Source organism: Opisthocomus hoazin, chromosome 9 (assembly GCF_030867145.1).
Source record: "Opisthocomus hoazin isolate bOpiHoa1 chromosome 9, bOpiHoa1.hap1, whole genome shotgun sequence".
NCBI classification, from domain to species: Eukaryota; Metazoa; Chordata; class Aves; order Opisthocomiformes; family Opisthocomidae; genus Opisthocomus; species Opisthocomus hoazin.
The window spans coordinates 23292818-23311779 of NC_134422.1; the positions used below are offsets into that span (position 1 = coordinate 23292818).

Consider the following 18962-nt stretch of genomic DNA (forward strand, 5'->3'; position numbering starts at 1 on the left):
TCCTGACTAAAGAAGCACTGGGCACCAAGCTTTCATTAAGTTGCTATTTTTTCCTTCTAGCCCACTGCCGTAGTCACAGAAGCGACTCTGGGAACAGATTAGGGCTGAGTCACAGGTGATATTATTTGTAAAACTGTTGATCTCATTTGTTGCAGAAATTGGAAGATACATAGTGAAAAATGCAAGGAGTTCAGGAAGAGAAGGGTATCGCAGTTCAGGCAGTTGAATGGTGTTAAGTTGGAGACTATTCTTGCTTCTGCCAGTGTTTCTCTCTGATGTTGGCAGGTCACTTGATTCAAACTTTTTAGAAGTGGCCACTCTGTTCCTCATTTTCCTGACAGCTAGTTTGAAACATCTTGTCCTCCTTTGCAGAAGAGCCAAGTGTTCTTGAACTGCAGCTGAGATCTATTACGACTCTACTTGAGGCATGTGGAGTGCCTGAAAACTGAAAGATCTCAGATTAAGTAACCAGAAACAGTGGACGCTTCGGATATTTTTAGGTTAATCCTTGGAACTAATAATCCTCTCGCATTTTGCAGGAACGTTAAGGAGATTTATTGTTTGATTAGGAGGGAAGGAAACGTCAAAAGGAAAAGAAAATAATAATTTTAAATTTAGTATAGGGTTGGATATACTAAATAAGTAACTAGAACTCAAATCGATGGGGATAAAAAAAAGTATTAGCTGACTGCCTGTTCAGTGAATGCTATGCATTCTGTCTACAGAATGAGACAGAATCTTGAAAGAAAAAAAAAGTTACTTCATATTCAATGCTGTACATATGGATATTAGGTCACAGAGAGGATTACACAGATATCCTTAATTGAGGCTTTTTTTTTTTTGCCTTTATTGCATGAGTTTACAACTTACTTTCTCAATGTAAAGCTCAACTGCTCTCGACAGCATGATATATTTGAATAAATTTTGGTCACAGTGTAAGTCAACCCAAAATGTCTGCAACTTATCATTCATTTATGCTTATGCTCGGTCGCTCTCTCCTGCTGTCTCCCTCTCTCAGCTCTTTGCTGTTCTGCACTGTTTTGGAGTGTCAGTGGACAACAGCTACAAATTAGGCTAGCTGAAGAGAGATCAGAGTTAAATGTATGGAGGTTTGCTGTAGGTCCTAGCCATTAACTGTTTCACAGCGGTACTCAGGAAATCAGTGAAGGCTTGCAATCACACCAAAAAATGAAAAATAAATACAGAATTGAATCTTGGAGCCAGCAATCAAATTATTTAACTTAGAAATTGAGTCACGTTTTCTTATTTATTGGAATCAGGCAATGTGTGTTATATGTGTTTCTGCCCATTTTTGTCTCTGGGTAATGCCATAGGAGCAGACCACTGTGGTTTTTGTTTAAAAGGTGTAAAGGTAAAATATGTTTTTAAGTTGATGTTGGTTTTGTGTCAATTTATTGGAATGCTTCTGAACTCTACAGTTCAATTATCTGTTGACCAGAGCACAGCAGATTTGCTGTGAAAGTTCATTCTGATTTATTAATGTTATTTGGTTTCACTCTAGTTCTTTCTGCATTTTTTCAGCTGTGCTTCAGTATTGCAGCCCCAGCCAGTGAAGCTCTGAAGCAGAGATTTTGTTTTAAGCATGTGCTTAACTCCTTAAGTACAAGCTGCAACATGAGCTTGAGCTTCTGTGCTTTTCTCAGTAGGGCAAGATTTAAGCAAGTGCATAAAACAAGAACCTCTGCAAATACTCTAGTGGACAAGTTTCCTGCCAGTGATGTTCAGGGAGTAAATTTCTGAAACAGAAGTTTTAAAGTCAGGTTATAATTTGAATAGTTCCTGTTTGTACTCACAAAAACAGCAGAAAGAATCTGTGTTATTTAGGTACCAAGTGAATTTTTGGGTTTGAATGAAAGTGCTTTAAACTGAGTGTCATTCACAAAAAATCTCTCAGCAATTCTGAATGAAAACAGAAAGCTGAAATTAATCAAACAAAAAATTCAGTACAAATGCTGAACCTACTTTGGCCAGGCATTCTGCAGCTGTGCTCCCAGGCTTGGGGTTTGTTTTCCAGATGCTTGAAATAAACTGACTGAAATGACAGAATGAATTTGAAGCCAAGTTTTTTGGATCTGTTTGATTGCAGGTGTTTCAGCCCAGCTCACCAGCACACGGCTGCGTAGAAATACCTCAGTGGGAACACCCTTTTGGATGGCACCTGAGGTAGGCAAACATTCCTATCTGGGTTGTCTCCATTCATTGCAACACACACTTTGTTGCCACTTTCACTTATTAGGAGAGAAGAGTGTCTTTTCTTCCCTCCCCCATGGCTGTGTTTCTACTTTACATCTAGACCGCTGTTCAGTAAAATGTATGTACTATTAGAATATACAAAATGGGTTTCTAACAGTCTTAATTATATTATTCTCTGTAATGTTTCCATAAAAGTACAGATAATCTGCAAATAACTGAGGGTCTCCTTGAAAACGTTATGACTTTCCGATCAAATACTCTGTGTTTTGTTGTGCTTGACTGTGCTTCTAAATACAGACTGGGAGGAGAAGGAGGAATTCCCACATTCATGTCTTGCTATAGGACTCTGCAAAACTCTGACTCAGCTATGTGTTCTTCAACCTTAATCACTGACTAGGGACCTACATACTTAGACACATGGACTGGCATAGATTAAACATGGAGAAAAATAATCTGCAGGCAGCCTAGCCCAGTATCTTAGATAATATTTTGAAATACTGCTCCCTGGATATGGCCCTTTTCCTTTTGTTTCATGAAGCTCTAGAAAGGTTTAACACACTGTTAAACGTAAGTTTCTTATGTACTTTGCCTAATTTTGGGACGAAAGATGTTAATCTTTGCCCTTCCTGCTTTAAGAAACAAAAAAATGCTTTTGTAAGGTATAGGTTATGAAATTAAAAAATAGGGAATGAGAAGAGAGTGGTCTGCTTATTGGTAAGTTGTTAAATCTTCGTAACAGTCGTAGCCTCATTTCAAGGCCATTAGACTTGAATTTTGGGAATTTGGGATGGAATTTGCGTCTGTTACAAATGCACATAGATCTATTTCTGTATGTCAAACAGAAGTATTGTACAAACATTTGTTTTAAAACATTTTATACTCTTTATACATCTATTTCTGTTGCTGAGAAAGGCTGATTATAACTGAGCATAGAAAAGAGGCTGCTGTAACGGATCCAAAATTGATCTTGCACAGTCTCACAAAGAATGGTTGATATTTTACCATCTCTATAACAACCAGTTTACGTCACAAAGGAGACACAAGATAGCTTAGAAACCACTGTGCAGGCATTGTTTATGGAATCACTTTGGTTGGAGACATTCCCGAAACCTTTATAAAATACTCCTCTAGACAATAATGGATATATTATGAAATATTTTATTGAACTCGGATTATTAGAAGTTATTTTTATGGTACTGTTTTGCTTGAATAATTGCTATCAAAGGCAGTAATCGTACCAAATTTATTTTCCCATGCTGTTTGAAAATACTCAAGGCAAAAAGCCAAAGAAATAAGCAGAGATTTTGATCTGAAAAATTTTGACCTGAAAATACAACACACGTGCAACCAAGGTATGTTATGTGCATACCACATCAAAACAGGAGCAGAAGTAGGTTTGAATGCTTCCTGTTTTGGAAAGGTTTGTCAAAATAACCAACCCAGTACCATAAGCATATTAACTCGTATCATATTTGCGTGCCTGTGTGAGCCACGCTGATCACACTTCACAGATGTACTGGCCTGTGAAACAGTTGTAAGATGCTTGGATATCCATTATGCTGTTGTTGAAATGGCTTTTAAATGACTGGTTGCGTAACACTTGTGCTCAAGTCACTACAGTTGCTTTCTTTGTGTTCATATGAATGACATATTTCAACTGATGTGCGAGGTGCAACTTACCTTACTTCTGGGGGGATCATTCTGGTATTTTTAAAATGTGCAGCCAAATTTTTATGTGAAAGATGAAAGATTAGGACTGCAATAAGATGAAAAACTCTGCTTGGGTAACAGCTTATTAGGAACAGTGTTATCTAGATGGGACTGCAGTGAGATCAGCAGAACTAGAAAAGCACTTAACAGTTGCAAAAATCTTACTGCCTAAAGATTTTGACATAGGATAGAATCGATGTCAAACCCCAAAATACCATAGAATAACTGGACAGGATGGAAATATTACAAAACAGAGAAAGAGAAAGCATAAAGGCTAGGAATTTTTTTGTAAATTGAACTTTGCTACCTGTGTGTGAAACATGGGAGCCTCAATCAATGCATAAGGCAATCATGGGAGCTCATCTTATCTAAGGATGAGAAAGATGGATTTAATCTGAAGGGGGAGTGGAGAGGGGAGATGAAAGCGCTTGCCTTGGAGGAAAACACTACAGGAGCGTTTCAGTGAAAAAAGCCTTGTGAAATGAAGCTGACGGGGAATATTTTCCAGGGTAAACCCCAGGAAGATAAAACCTGGAGAAGAATGATGCAAGATTATTCAAGATGACAGATAGGAATAAATGGATATAAGTAGGAGACAAATATGCTGGAAACTAGAATCCCTAGATCAGCCTTGATCAGGAACAGTCTGTATAATGAGGAAACCCATCATATTTTAAGATGAAGTTTGCAAAATGTGTCAAAGGGATTATATATGGCATGGTACTTGCAATAGCAAAAGTTCATAGGAAGACAGCAGTGACTGAGGGTGGTGTAAGGTGTTCTGTTCAGCTCAGTGTTCTTACTAGCATCATGAAAAGCAGCAGCTTATAAGTTTTGGGTGACTTGAACATCTTAGAGGACTCTTTTTTTCTGATGACTGCAAGGCTTGCTTAGTAGCAACAGGACAAATCAAAAAGATTTGTCCTTGAGCATTTGTTTTGAGCAGAGCATGTGATTAACAAAAATTTTGCTGAAAAATGAAAGCGCAGGGGAAAACTAGGCTGTGTGGAAGCAACAGAGGAACTTGGCAAGGATGAGTCAGTTTGAGAGCAGCTTTAAAGTGGACTCACTGAAAATCAATCATTGCTGTTTAACGTAATTAGTATTGTCTCACACTTACAAACATAGACATGGAGAAACTGGAACACTGAATACAGTCATGCCAAAAAACGATACATAAGACAGGATAGTTTAAGTATGGTGGATGTTTAAAGCCGTCTGTTGCCAGGCACTTAAATTACCCAAAATCTGCTTCAATTATGCTGAAATAAATTGTGTTCACAGAATCACAGAATGTTCGGGGTTGGAAGGGACCTCTGTGGGTCACCTAGTCCAACCCCCCTGCCGAAGCAGGGTCACCTACAGCAGGCTGCAGAGGACCTTGTCCAGGCAGGTCTTTAATATCTCCAGAGAAGGAGACTCCACAACCTCCCTGGGCAGCCTGTGCCAGTGCTCCGTCACCCTCAGAGGGAAGAAGTTCTTCCTCATGTTCAGATGGAACTTCCTGTGCTTCAGTTTGTGCCCGTTGCCCGTTGTCCTGTTGCTGGGCACCACTGAAAAGAGTTTGGCCCCATCCTCCTAACACCCACCCTTGAGATATTTATAAGCATATATTAGGTCCCCTCTCAGCCTTCTCTTCTTCAGGCTGAAGAAGCCCAGCTCCCTCAGCCTCTCCTCATAGGAGAGATGCTCCAGTCCCCTCACCATCCTCGTAGCCCTCCGCTGGACTCTCTCCAGTAGCTTGAACTGGAGAGCCCAGAACTGGACAGAGCACTCCAGATGGGGCCTTGCTAGGGCAGAGTAGAGGGGAAGGAGAACCTCCCTCGTCCTACTGGCCCCACTCCTCTTAATGCACCCCAGGATTCCATTGGCCTTCTTGGCAACCAGGGCACACTGCTGGCTCAATTGAATTCTAGCAGGAGGAATCAGATTTTAAACTTTTGAAGTGAACTGCCTTTGCATCTCTAGTTCTAAACCTTAACATGTCTTGTTTTCAACCTCCAGTGCAGAACTGAACAAAATCTAGTTCAAATAGAATTGCAGTTTTCCTGTTTCCCAAATATGTTATCATGATCTAGCTGGAAACTTGACTCATGAAACAAGCTCAGTTATAATCTGTACATGTTTGGCCAAAATCTAGTTTTAAGAACAGAAACAGAAAAAGATACTTGGAGTCAGAAGGAACTGGAGAGATGCTGAAGGTAATTTAAAACCACGGGGAGTATGCTGTTATATTTTACTTATAACTGCTAAAAATGTCAATGGTGCATGCATACGTATGTTTTAAAAGGAACATAATTAAAACATAGTCCATCCTTTGGAGAATTATGTGTTGAATATGACACATGACAGTAGGAAAGGCTGAGACACTGGTAAAGGTATCATATGAGTTCTGTAATAATGAGTTAACCAGAGGTAAAGTCTTGGCTCTGTTTTGCTATAGATTTCAGAGAGATTCGGATGTCACTATTATTTAAAGCTGTGTCAACTCTGTGTTTTGGATATTTGTTACCATCCTGCCAAGATGAAGTAATGATCAGTAAGACTGCCCCAGAGACAAGAGATTGTTTTCCTTCCCCCTGCTGAAACAAGGCATACTTCCTGGGTTACAATTCAGTACATCTGAGCATCAGAATATATTTCTGAAGTGTTAGAACAGCAGGTAACTGGTTTAAATTGTCCTTCTTTTTCTAATGTTCCTTTATATTTTTTAAAACTTTAAATCTGATCATATGTGTGTGCAAGAAGTCTAATCCTGAAACAATGAATAATATTTGCATTGTTTCAGTACAAAGCTGTGTCTCTGCATAATCCAAAAAAACCCCAACCAAACTGGTAAGAAAAAGCACCCCAAAAAGTCATTTGCATTAATGCAGTTGAAAAATGTATAAAGGGAAAAATCTAATTTTGCAAAGACTCACAGCAGCTTTTCCACTGAAGTCCATGTTTGTTACAGTAAGTGCTGTATTCAGGCCTTAGATTTTGGTCCAAAAACCATCTTCCTTTTGGTAGATTAGGGCTGATTTCTCTTATTTACCTCTCTATTGTAGGAGACATGAAAAATTTACATAAAAATCCATTCAATAGTGAATACCTTTCATCTGTAGTTAAATACTGAGTTGGAAAAACAGTGTAGAAAAGATAACCCAATGACTAACCTGGGTCTATGTTTTTAGTTAACTCTAAACAAGTACAGTGATATATTCTCCTGAAACTATTGAATGTATTCTCATTTTGTCACACTTCAGTCTAGCTCATTTGCCAGCCCTTTGCTTACATCATGGGAATCAAGGTCAGCATCCTGGTAATAGCTCTAGGTCTCTTCACTTTGATTCCTTATTAGCTAAAATTAGCTCTTCTGGTGTGCACATTTTCACTACACTTTTAAATGCCAACTAAGCATGGAATTTTGTAAATGCTGATTTATAATGAGTTGTAGGAATCCACTGCTTAGTATAAATAGGATATAGATTTCAAGAATGTGTATACACTTATCTTTCTGCCTGAAAGCCATTTAAAAACAGTTGTACAGTGAAATAGTATGCATATTTTCTGATAAAGAAACATAAGGAGCTACGTACCTTCTCTAATAAGGAAAATTTCAAAAATCTTTCCTTATAATGTGTCCATGAAGATATAATAACTATTCTTTTACAGCTAATGATAAGATAGATTACTGAATTAGCTCTTACTACATTGTTTTTAACCTCGTGAATTACAGTAAATGAGAGAAGACTGAAAACATAATTTACAAAAAATAACTGTTTGTCCTTAGGAAGAAGCGTCACAGATGGAAATAGAGGAAACTTATGTTGCTTTTACAGAATTTGTGTTTATCTGGCATCATGATTAATTAATAGTGAAATACTTGAAAATCCCACACATTTAGTGGGTAAAAATAATAAATACAATAAATAAATGGTAAAGATAAAGAATGGTAGCATCAAATAATTCATAACATAGATTTTTGTTACATTGTGATTTGAACAATTGCTTATTAACATTACTGTATTTATGATACTGTATTAAGCCTGGGGTGTAAAGGAATTGCCTACTTGGCATATATTTTGAAATAACATCCCTGCTTTCAGGAGGTTAAAACAGTGGGACACTGCAGTGTGTTAGAAATTATTTTTAGGGAATAATAGCTGTCCTACTGAAATGCAGCACTGGGTTTGGGTGAAGTCCTGTGGTCCCTGTGGTAAATAGGTATGGGCATGCCGGAGAGGAACTACTACAGTGTAAGTGTGGGAAGGCAGGGAGGGAAGAGTGGGAACCATTGCTCTAAATAGGTAGGGCAAGAGTGTGTGGAAGAACGGAGGGACATAGAAATGAAATTACTTGCTGAAGGACTTACAGCAGGTCAGGTCAGTGACAGAATGTGGGATAAAATTAGATCTCTAAATGGCCACATAAGACTAAAATGCCTGTGACTCTGAGATGCCACCTTCTGAGAGTTGACTGGCATGACTTAAACAAAGTTACCTTTTTGGGAACGCAGATCTTTAGGGACTGAATAAAGAAATAAAAGAAATGGCAGTATCTGCCTTGTTGTTTTTTTTTTTTTCTCCCCACTTTCATAATTTTCTGTGACTCTCAAACCTGAGGTTTAACAAGCTGCGGTAATAAGGAGTGGTGCTGAAGTTGCTTAAATTCCAGAAGGAAAGCAGTGGAATTCAGAAAGCTGAACTGGAATACAGAGGCTTCTTTAAAGGAGATGGCACAGAAGAGAGGCAGAGAGTGCAGCAGGGCAGCACCAGCGAGCTCTCCCTGCAGAGCGGGGTCTGGCAGAAGGCACCACCTTCTCCTTTGGCTGCAGGAGAGCTGACCTCCTCATGGGCTAGCATGGCAGGAGGGAGTTGAAAAGGACGTGGCAGCTGGAGGGAACCTCAGGCAACCTCTCCGGTAACCTTCATAACGTGGCCATAATCTTGTGAAGGGATGTGGAGGGGTTGCAGATGCTTCTGTTTTGTTCTAACTGAAACAGCAGTATTAGAGGAGTTGTAAAACTTTCATATGGGGTCTTTAAAGATTTAAAAAAACAGACCAAAATAAAAAAACAAAAATAGTAGGGAAAATCATTTCAGTATCACACTGCCCTGCACTGACATCCGTACATAAAATGTGTTTACTTATGAGGCTGGAGTTGCCTCTGACTTTTCAGTTTGTTTGGGAAACACCATTTACAGATCTGCGTGAGGTGTGTAGTGTGTGTCCTTACTGCTCAGGAGTAAATCTGTGGGCCAGAAACAAAATGTGTCAATGATATTAGTATTAGTAGAGTTGAAGCCGTGATGGTCTCATGGTATAAAGCAAAACAGATTTGTGTGCTTCAATGCTTATCTGGTTTTCCTGACTGTATCATTTGGTCCAATAAAAGGTGTTATGTTTCCCTATAAATGTAGCCTGCTGCCAGAGCAGTCTAATAGTCTCAGGAATATTTCACTTGGGTGAGTTAAAAATAAAAATTGATTACTTGCAGCTGTTAAAACACAATTGACTGCTTGACATATAAATAATTTTCAATGCATCAACATTAATTGTGATAATTACTCATACGAATTATTTAAAATATTCATTCCTTTTTGTTTTGGTAACATTTCTAACAATATAATCATTTTCTGATAAACCATGGAAAAATTTGTATGATGATAATAAATAAGGAACTGAAATCCAAATAAGAAAATGGGGAAATATGGAACCAATTTCAATCACAAATTTGCTGTTTTTTAAGGGAGGGAGGAAGGGAAAAAGAAAGCGAGGGAGGGATAGAGACAGACAGATATCACTTTGGTCTGGATAATTCAGTATCCCCAGTGCTGCTAAATGCTATTATGAAAGACTTTTTTTTTTTTTTCCTCCTCAGAAATTAGAAGAGTATTTAACATATTTCCTGTGTAGATAAATCAAGTTCGGTTACATAGTGCCAGGCCGAGCACGGGAAGTTCAGCTGGTTTATTTCATTTGCCTTGCATAGCTAGCAATTTTGTTCTCCTTGCAGCAAGGGTAACAATTTTGTGCCATGTTTATTTTACATACACAGTGCTTTTCAGCATTGTGGTCGCATGCCTCATAAGCTGCTTAGTTAGCTACGTCAGCTGAATATGGCACCGCCTTTCTTCAGGAGCATCAACCTTTTTAACTCCGGACTGCTTTCTGCGGCTGGGTCAGCAGCGCTAATCGTGTAGCAGTTGTCTCTAGGTAGTACATCTGTACTGCTATTATCAGTATTGTGTATGCTTGCAACTATACTTCGTACGTGCACTGTATATACGGAGGCAAAATGAAAGTAAGTTCAGTTCTAATAATTCTGGGTAAATTTAAAAGAGTTTAATGTATTTTCCATCAGCTAAACATATGTATAGCTTCCTCTTTGCCCACAAATCAGTATGACCACTGTACAAATAACAGGTAGTTCTCTGGATTATCTATTTTCCTTCCTTTATATCCGCCTGGGATCTACTTGCTGAAGCTCAAAGAAATATTTGCATTGATTTCAGAACAAGTAGAATTATATCCTTGAATATCAAGTCTTCTTGTCAGGGTGTGAATCATCTTGTGTATCTCTGTGAAGTTTTGTGTTTCTGTAGAAGTGATAAATCACACAGAATGCCTAATCACCGGCTTCTCTAAATTCCCTCCAGTTACTGTGACTGATTTGTTTATGAGCTGTCTTTCCCAGACCAGTGAATTGTCTGTTTCTCTGTGTGGTGTTCAGGTGCTTTCTATCCTATGGCAGTGTGGCTGGGCATGAACTGATGATGAAATTACAACTAATACAAAAGGTGGCAGCCTGTCTCCTTAGCAACCTGGGATACTGCGTGCAAGTAACCAGCCCTGTGCTGAAGTGAAAGGCTTGGTTTATATTACCATGGCGTTTATTGGCAAATCTTAAGATTAACTATATCAATCCCCGAAGCCTTGGCATAAAGATAGTGTTTGCAGCAAAGCAAGCTACCTCTTCTTTTTTGCTTGTACAAGCAGGGGAGGATTTTGCTGGATATGAGAAAGGTACAGATGTGATGATGTCTTTGCACAAGATGGAGAAAGGAAGTAGCATTTTCTTCAGTTTGAGGTCATTTCTTCTGGGCTCTCTGTCTTCATGCCTCACAGGGCAGAGCAGGCATCAGCAGTGCTGACAGGAACTCTTGGCTCCAGAACTGTGATGGAAAAGGACAGATGTTTCAAAAAAATAAGTATTTCTGTGTTCCTGATAGAGAAAGGAACATAATAAAAGACAAGTCAGTGGCATTTTTCCTTTTTGAATTTGGCTTTTAGAAACTTTTGCACTGCAGGGAGTTTCGGTATTTTTCAGGGCAAAACAGGACTGGCGCATTCCCAAGGACTTAGCTTGTAAACTATGACTGAGAGAACTCTTTCTTCTTCAGATTTCAAGGTGAAGTGTTGTCTGAGAGCCAGCGTATAAAGCAAACTGCCGATGTGCACCTTTCATCAAGGAAAAAGCTGTAAAATTTGATTCTTTCTTTAAAACTTAAAATTAGTGGCATTTGTGTTTCTCTAAGTGGTGCATAAGCTGTTAAGATTCTAATAATAAATCTCACAAGAGCTGAAAACTTGGTTCAAACCAAAGTGATCATTAGATTTATATACATGCTGCATGCGCAGTGTCAGAAGAACGGTTCATTTTGTATGTTTTCTGCGAGACTGATCTCACTACAGTCAAGCTTTGTTAGAGTGCCAGTATTTTGCTGTAGTGTCATTTTACTGCCATGTACAATATTTACTGGAGGTGTAGCTGTTAGCTGTGGAGCAGAAGACCTACAAAGATACGTTTTGCATTCCTTTCTCTTTGGCAGGTAATACACTGTGAAGCTGGGAAAAGCTCAGAGACTTCTTTCTTTTTTAAAACAGAAGTGGCATATACTTTCTATTATGACTATAAAGTATAAGTATTATGAGTACAAAGCCCTCTGATACTCATATTATTTTAGTGTAGCTTGTTAAACTTTCTAAGACTGAGATACAGAGCAAGTTTTGCCATTGGCCTATAGTTAGAAGCAGTTGTGATGTGCTTATAGAGGAAACAGTGCTGGTGTCTTTGAATGTGGGAGACCAGCTATGTTTGTGGCACTGCAGGTGAAGTCCAGTGTGACCCTGAGTAGGTCCTTCTTTTCGTTCTTCTGAAAATATATTCCTCTGCATCATGAAGTTTGAGAACAAACAGACATGTATTTGCAAAGGACTCAGCACACTCAGATAAGAACAAGGCAACTTCTGAGGTAGTCAATTCCAGGAGATGGGCTCTACCAGCTTTTTAACCAAGCAGATAAATATTTTTCATGCGTTTAAAAAAGGAAGGAGAACGCAGTGCATTTAATTAGTCTCATATGGATGAGCTACTTGCAACTTCTGAGTCATGGCCTTGGAAGCTGACTTGCATGATTTTTTTTTTTTTGGGGGGGGGAGAAGTGTCCTTGAGTATACAGATGATTTGGGGAACTGTGTAAAGAAACAAAAATAATCAAGAATTACAAGACCCCCTTTCAATCTCTAAGCAAAACTGCAATGAAGGAAACTCCAGCCAAGACCAAGTATGGCCTCTTTAGAATTTATTATTTTAGTATCTCTGATGGATCTCCACATTGACTTTCTTACAACTTTTTACATAAAATTTGATTTCTTTCCTTCTCTCTAAGGCATGGTATAAGGAAAGGAAATTATCATATAGGCCTCTGAAATGAGGCTGGTGGTTTAAAGCACTCTGGGTGAGTTGCGTAGAATCTATCTACTGCACAGTAAAACTCATCTTTTTCAAGAGATAGAGGGATCTCTGGGATGAGATCAAGGTTCTCTTTAAAGAACTAAGAAATATTTCTGGAGCTTTCACTGAAGACATTCTGTTGAAGAGAAGGGAGATGGGAAAATGATCTTTGTGTGACAACTTTGAAAAACACTGCATTACCTAACAAAACTCTGCCTCTTCATGTTGGAGAAAAAAAACTCTGAACCCTCTTTTGCAGTCCTTACTTTTGTTTTTCCCCAGTCTGTTTATTTGATAGTTGATGTGCAGGGGAATGTGTATGTATGTTTTTATCAGATGGTTTGCAGACATTTTGACCATTTTATCATGTCTTACAGATCGCCAGTGTTCCTCAGACACTAGTTGAGAAACACTGGTCTAATACGCTATCAGAAGATTCTTTGACATTACAGCAATAAAGGGGAAATACCACTGTCAGTAGGGTATGAAAAGATTTGGCATACTAACCTGGGAAAAATGAGAAGGAAGAGCGAGATCTCAACACCTATCAAAACATTGACAGAAAATTAAGGAAAGGACTTAATTTTTCTGGACTGATTTGCTCTAGGAAAAGAACTGAACTATTAGTATATAGCAAAAGATTTTTTACTAGTGTGTTCAACACCTGTGATTTCTGATAAAATAAATTATGAGTGCTGTATGATGGGGTCGTGAGTCCCAGAGTAAGAGATGGGCAGATGCTATGGGTCTGTTGGATAGAATCTCTCTACCAGAGACAGGAATGCCTCTGTTGGGTGCAGCTTATGGAGAAAGTAACCAAAAGGTTAAGCTGGAATTGGCACCTTCTCCAGGAAAAGTTTTCTTAACAGCAGGCTGTGAGTAGCTTTCTGCCAGCAGCTACCTGGGGTGCTGACTTGCATTGTTTGCATCTCTGCAAAGCATTGTCCCAAATTGAAGCCCTAACACAAGAACTCAGAAGTAATACAGAAGTAAAAAAAAAAGAAAACAATAATCTTTTCTAGCACATAGATACAGCCACCCTAGGACATGCTATCAAAAGTTCTGTTTATCTTAAGTACAAATTAGTAACATAACTTAAAACTAGGAGAAAAATCATGGTAGTCGATACTAGCAATATGTGGGGATCTGACAAATTTTCAAAGCATTTGGAGTAATTGATGAGATTTGAGAAGACAAAGTTGAGACAGGATTCCAAATCATGGTAAAATAAAAGGCAGTGAAGCTGCGACTTCCGTCTCATCCTTTTGCAAAGATAAGGGCTAAATTTTAACTTCAGTTTGAATCTCATGTTTAGATGCAGAATTGTTTCCAGCTTATATGAATAATTAACTTATGATTGGAATACAAACAGTGGGTTATCTGGAAGTGTGCATCCAGTTTGTGATGTAAAACAGTTCTGATGTCCGAGGAGAGATTCTTGTTAACTTCAGTTTTTCTTAGACATAAGTACATGGTATGTTAATGATGATTTTTTCAAACTACTCAAATCTGGTAGAGACAAACTGAAAAAAAATAAAATTGACAGAAATGACTGATGGAATATTCTCTAAAAAACAGCTGTGCAGATCGGTCTATCCTCATGAATAGTCATAGAAGTTAGTAAAAATGCCATTAGTAGGGTTCTCTGCTATTGTAATAGGTTTTTGTAAGAAATGCTTTCTAAAACAGAATTTAGTAAACTGATGTTCTTTGTATAGATATTTGAAACATCTCATGGAGCTTAATGTATTTTAGAAAAGAGGAGAGATTGTTTTTAAAAACAAACAAACCTAAGAGAAGTTCTAATTTACTCTTACATTTTTGTGGGGTTTTTCCTAACTGGGATATGCAGGCGAAGATAGGGACTTGAAAGCTAGACAGGATTTTAGGCATGACTCAAAAAAGTACTTTCATGTACCACTAGGATGGCATAAGTTGTACATTAGGTTAAAGCGTTGTTTTCTCTGATTTTTTCTGATAGGTCATTGCTTGTGAACAACAGTATGACTACTCATATGATGCTCGATGTGACGTATGGTCTTTGGGAATAACAGCTATTGAACTGGGGGATGGAGACCCTCCTTTATTTGACATGCACCCAGTGAAAACCCTTTTTAAAATTCCAAGGTATGGCACTAGATGGCTCTCTTCACTCACCAGTTTGTTCAAACGCAGTCTAATCAGAGAAAAATATTTGGTAAACGTTTGTGCTTCAAATCCTAAGAATCTCTCGTAGGAAAAGACATTAAAAAGCTAATATTAAAGACTTTTTTTTTTTAACCTGAATTCTACATGATTTATATTTAGAACGCCCTGAAATGGTAAAGACTTACATTTTTATTTTTATCTTAGAATATAAAATCAAGTAAAATGAAGGTACCTCCCTTCAAAACTACTTAGCTACTGTTGATGAAAACATTTGTTTCAAAAGAGTAAGAAGCCAACATTTTTAACTATTGACTAACATTTTAAAATGTCATTGACCTAGAGTCTTAGGCTTGCTTTAATGTGGAAGAAAACCACACAATTTTGACAATGCTATAAAGCAGTCAGGCAGTTTCAGCAAACTGTAGTTATAATTTATTTTTTCATTTACTCAAGGATGTTAAAATGTGAATATTTGAAGTGGTGTATATAGATATGAAAAAGGGATAGAAATTCCCTCTATGCGTAGTCGTGTATATTAGCTGTGTTACTTCATGCTGTCTATTTTTGGTTTTGTTGTGTTTTCATTTTGTCGAGTCTTCCTGAATAAATTGAGATTGACAGTGTAAAATAGAGTTTAACAACAGAACAGTTGTAATAATAGAAGAAATATAGAAAAAATTTGTCAGTCATTGATTAGACTGGCGTATACTTGTTTTTTCCAGATTTTGCTCATAAAGAAAGAGTTGCTACTGACTGATAACAGTTTAAAACCTTGAGCAATAGGAGTGTTTGACCTTTTGTTATCTGCACAGTTATCACAGGCTTTCAAATTTCTTCTGATTGCAATTTGCATTTCTGATTAAGTCTATTTATATGCAGATGCAGTTGTGCTGGGCTCTGCGTCATATAGTTATCTCCTTTTACCCAGCTCAGACATGAACTACCACCACTCTTTCCAAAATTATGCATACTGAAGCTGTGGTTCATCTTGTTGCCTTTGAACAAGTGTAAAACAGGTCCTGGCAATTAAGGCAGCAAGGGAGGCTTCAGATTACTAAAGCAATATCTGTAAATTTTATCAACACTCAAACCAGCTTAAAAGGACAGAGGTCTGCTCTCCTGGTACTTGTTTGAAGCAAATTCAGAGGGATGGTACGTATGACTGAAAGGTGCATTCTCCTCTTACAGTAGCTCGACAATTTAGAAGTAATCTTAGTGCAGTTCCTGATATCTGTGCTGCAATTCACAGGAGCATTTAGGCTTGTTGAAAGGGGTTCTTCCAAGCACTGGCTGTTGAGTGCTTGAGCGGCAAAGTAGAGGAGCATTGCAGCTCACCTTCTGAGATTGTTCAATCCAAAAATCCTCTGAGCTCAGGGATATGGCATCTTTACATTTTCTGCTTTCATGATGATATCTGTGTTTGAAGTTATAAATGCAAATGTCAAGCCATTTGGTCATTTTATGTAGGTAGTATCAGTGATTGTCATCTCTGAATTTATCCAATACAAATTCTCACCTATTATAAGATCTAGTAGCAAAGAAGTCTAGAGGGTAGCTATATTTTATGGGAATAACTCTCTCCTGTGTGCTACTCGCTAGCTTTATTTGATAACCCTTAGCTGCCTTATGAGAAGAGGAAAGGTACAGTCAATTTCTATTTCCCCTCTCCATGTGACTTAATGCCACTGTAAGATCCAATCAAAAGAAAAGGAACTCTGCTGTCTCTTTTTTTTTTTTTCCCCCCTTCTTTTTGATGTTGTTTTTCATTGTTGCTTCTCAGTTTCTTGCCCAGGGCTTTCTCTGTGTCCATCGTGCATTTGAGCCAAAGCTCTCAGCCCTGGTTTTTGGCTCGGTGAGATTACAGTTAGACTCTGGACTCGTTGAGTTTCTTCATTAAGGCTAGCACTTATCAGATCTCCAGAGGCATGTGTGGTGTGCACAGGGGTCTTCATGTCTTAAAATTGCACTGCTGATACCTACAATCAAACAGCTTTAGGTTAGGGTGGAGTGAATGAGAGGCAGCGTGTTCATGCAGTTCTGAATTCTTGTCTCAGCTGAGAGGCGGTAACGACTAACACCTGCCACCTCCTGCTTTCTGTAGGAGGCTGCCTGCCCGAGCTTTCCCTACTTACAGCCGGCTCTGCCCCACCCGTTGTTTAAATCAAGATGTAATTCTGCACATCTGTTGAAGGGCTTGCTTAGCTGATTGCCCTCAGTTCACAAATGGTGACAGCACTGCTCTCAGGTGAAGTCTGGAGCTTACTGCTCCTGAAGGATACAGTGAGAAAGAACTGGCTTGGCTAGGTGTTGCTTTCACCTGGAAAACGGCAACTAGCAGGAGGTTAGCAGTTTCTGAAATTATCTCACAACTGTAATTTGCCATTCAAACCACACTAATATTGGAATACAATGGAGCTGAATACTAAGGTACACGCTTCTAATTCTGAGATTCTGGAGGTAGTTTCAAGACCTAGGTTGGGAAGCAATGTAACCTCATGTAACTCCAGCCTTGTGTATGCACCCATACTCTAACTTCTGACAGAGATATACATAATTTAATTTATTGATGACAGCTCCTCTTTTAGCTGTGGTTTCTTCTGGTTTGATGTGAAACTGGAAAATCACATTTCACCTATTGGTAAATGTCCTAAATGCACTAATACCAAGTGACACCAAAGTGTGTTGCACAGTTATGGTGTGACTGTGGTACCCTACAGTCAAGCTCAATTTTATCTGAAAGTGTAAAAAGCTACTGCAAATAATGAGCAATAAATGTAATGGGCTATTGATTTACTCCATATATATCTGATTTCTGTATGTGTTCTCCCAAGATGATTTTTGTTGATTGGGCTGATTTGACTTTAGTTTGGAGAAGAAGAGGTGAAATTGCTATTCACAGTAAATGACAGTTGGACATTACTCAGGCAGAGTCTTATCAGGAATTATTTCCTTGTTCCCTTACATTCTTGACTACAGTTGATCCATATCTTTCTAGTTATACTGTCTTGTATGTGCTTGACTGGTCTGTTTTGTGTGCTGCTGATTTCTTTACACTGGCAGAAAACTTTGCAATAGTTATCATCACTGAATAATCAGTTCCCATGAATGTACTTAAAATGTTAGTAATGGCAAAATTGCCAGAGTTAGATACAGAAATCTGTATGTGTGTTTCCACAGAATTCTTCTATTCTCAAGTAGGGAGTAAAGTAGTTAAATTTCTATGTCAGTTAAGTCACTGTTCTTTTTCTAGAGACAGCGAGTAATTGTGCTGTTAGCCTTGGCGCTGAGTTTCAACTTAGTGAGCTGTGGAGCTAGGCCTTAGTCTTGAATGAATAGAATTGAAATCAGTGAGTCTTTACTTTGACTTTATAGGGTTTGAATCAACCATTGCATCAATGATTTTGTACTAACAGTCACAGCAGTTACATACCCCCAAAGATCTTTGGAGATGTCTTCTTGTGTAGAACTCAAGGATTAGGCTTTTACTGTTTTCATGTGCTTATTTAAGCAGGAAAGTGGGAAAAGTGAACAGTAGCCAATCATCCTACACTGTTTGTGTTCTCTAAACAACAAGCTATTAAGGTATTAAATTCAGATGGTACTAGTAACAAAGCCTAGATGTTTTTTCAGTGAGTAAGAAATTATACTTCTCTATACTTTCTTTAAAGCAGTGATAACTGTGGAAGGTAAGGTCAGTGACACTGCTTTAGAAAATTCTATCTTCAGCAAAGCATAATCAAAATTTCAGTCCCCAGGAAATCCTCTAGGGAAGTGAAAAATTTATTCCCAAACTTAAGACTCCTGTTAAACTTACCACCTCCAACTAACACAGGTCCATGTCTGAATTATGTAACTTGAACCAGAGATGGACTGAGCTCTAGGTTGAATGGCTCAGAGATCTGCAAAGGAGCATGTCTGTGAATACATCATAGGACCCCAAGATGTTTGGGTCATATGGCATTGCTGGAAGAGGGGGCCCCTTATGCCTGTTTAAATCCAGATCTATCGTCATCATTTCTATTTGAAATATTTTTCATTCCCCTCTTTGGTGAGCATTAATGGAAAACAACGTGTCTCACAATAAAACAGTCCAGTTGCCAGGAACATTCTCTCTATCGCATCCTAGGTTGTATCTCATTGGAAGACTGTTGAAATTAGGATTTTGCCA

The 18962-nt window shown here is 38.3% G+C and overlaps 1 protein-coding gene across 4 annotated transcripts in view; it reads left to right on the plus strand.

Moving 5' to 3' along the window:
* MYO3B (myosin IIIB) overlaps nucleotides 1–18962 on the plus strand; it is a 206948-nt gene that overhangs the window by 36442 nt on the left and 151544 nt on the right. For all 4 annotated transcript variants that reach the window (XM_075430067.1, XM_075430068.1, XM_075430069.1 and 1 more), the window contains 2 exons: nucleotides 2108–2184; nucleotides 14628–14773. In XM_075430067.1, coding sequence (XP_075286182.1) covers nucleotides 2108–2184; nucleotides 14628–14773 — 223 coding nt within the window. The remainder of the gene's footprint in view (nucleotides 1–2107; nucleotides 2185–14627; nucleotides 14774–18962) is intronic.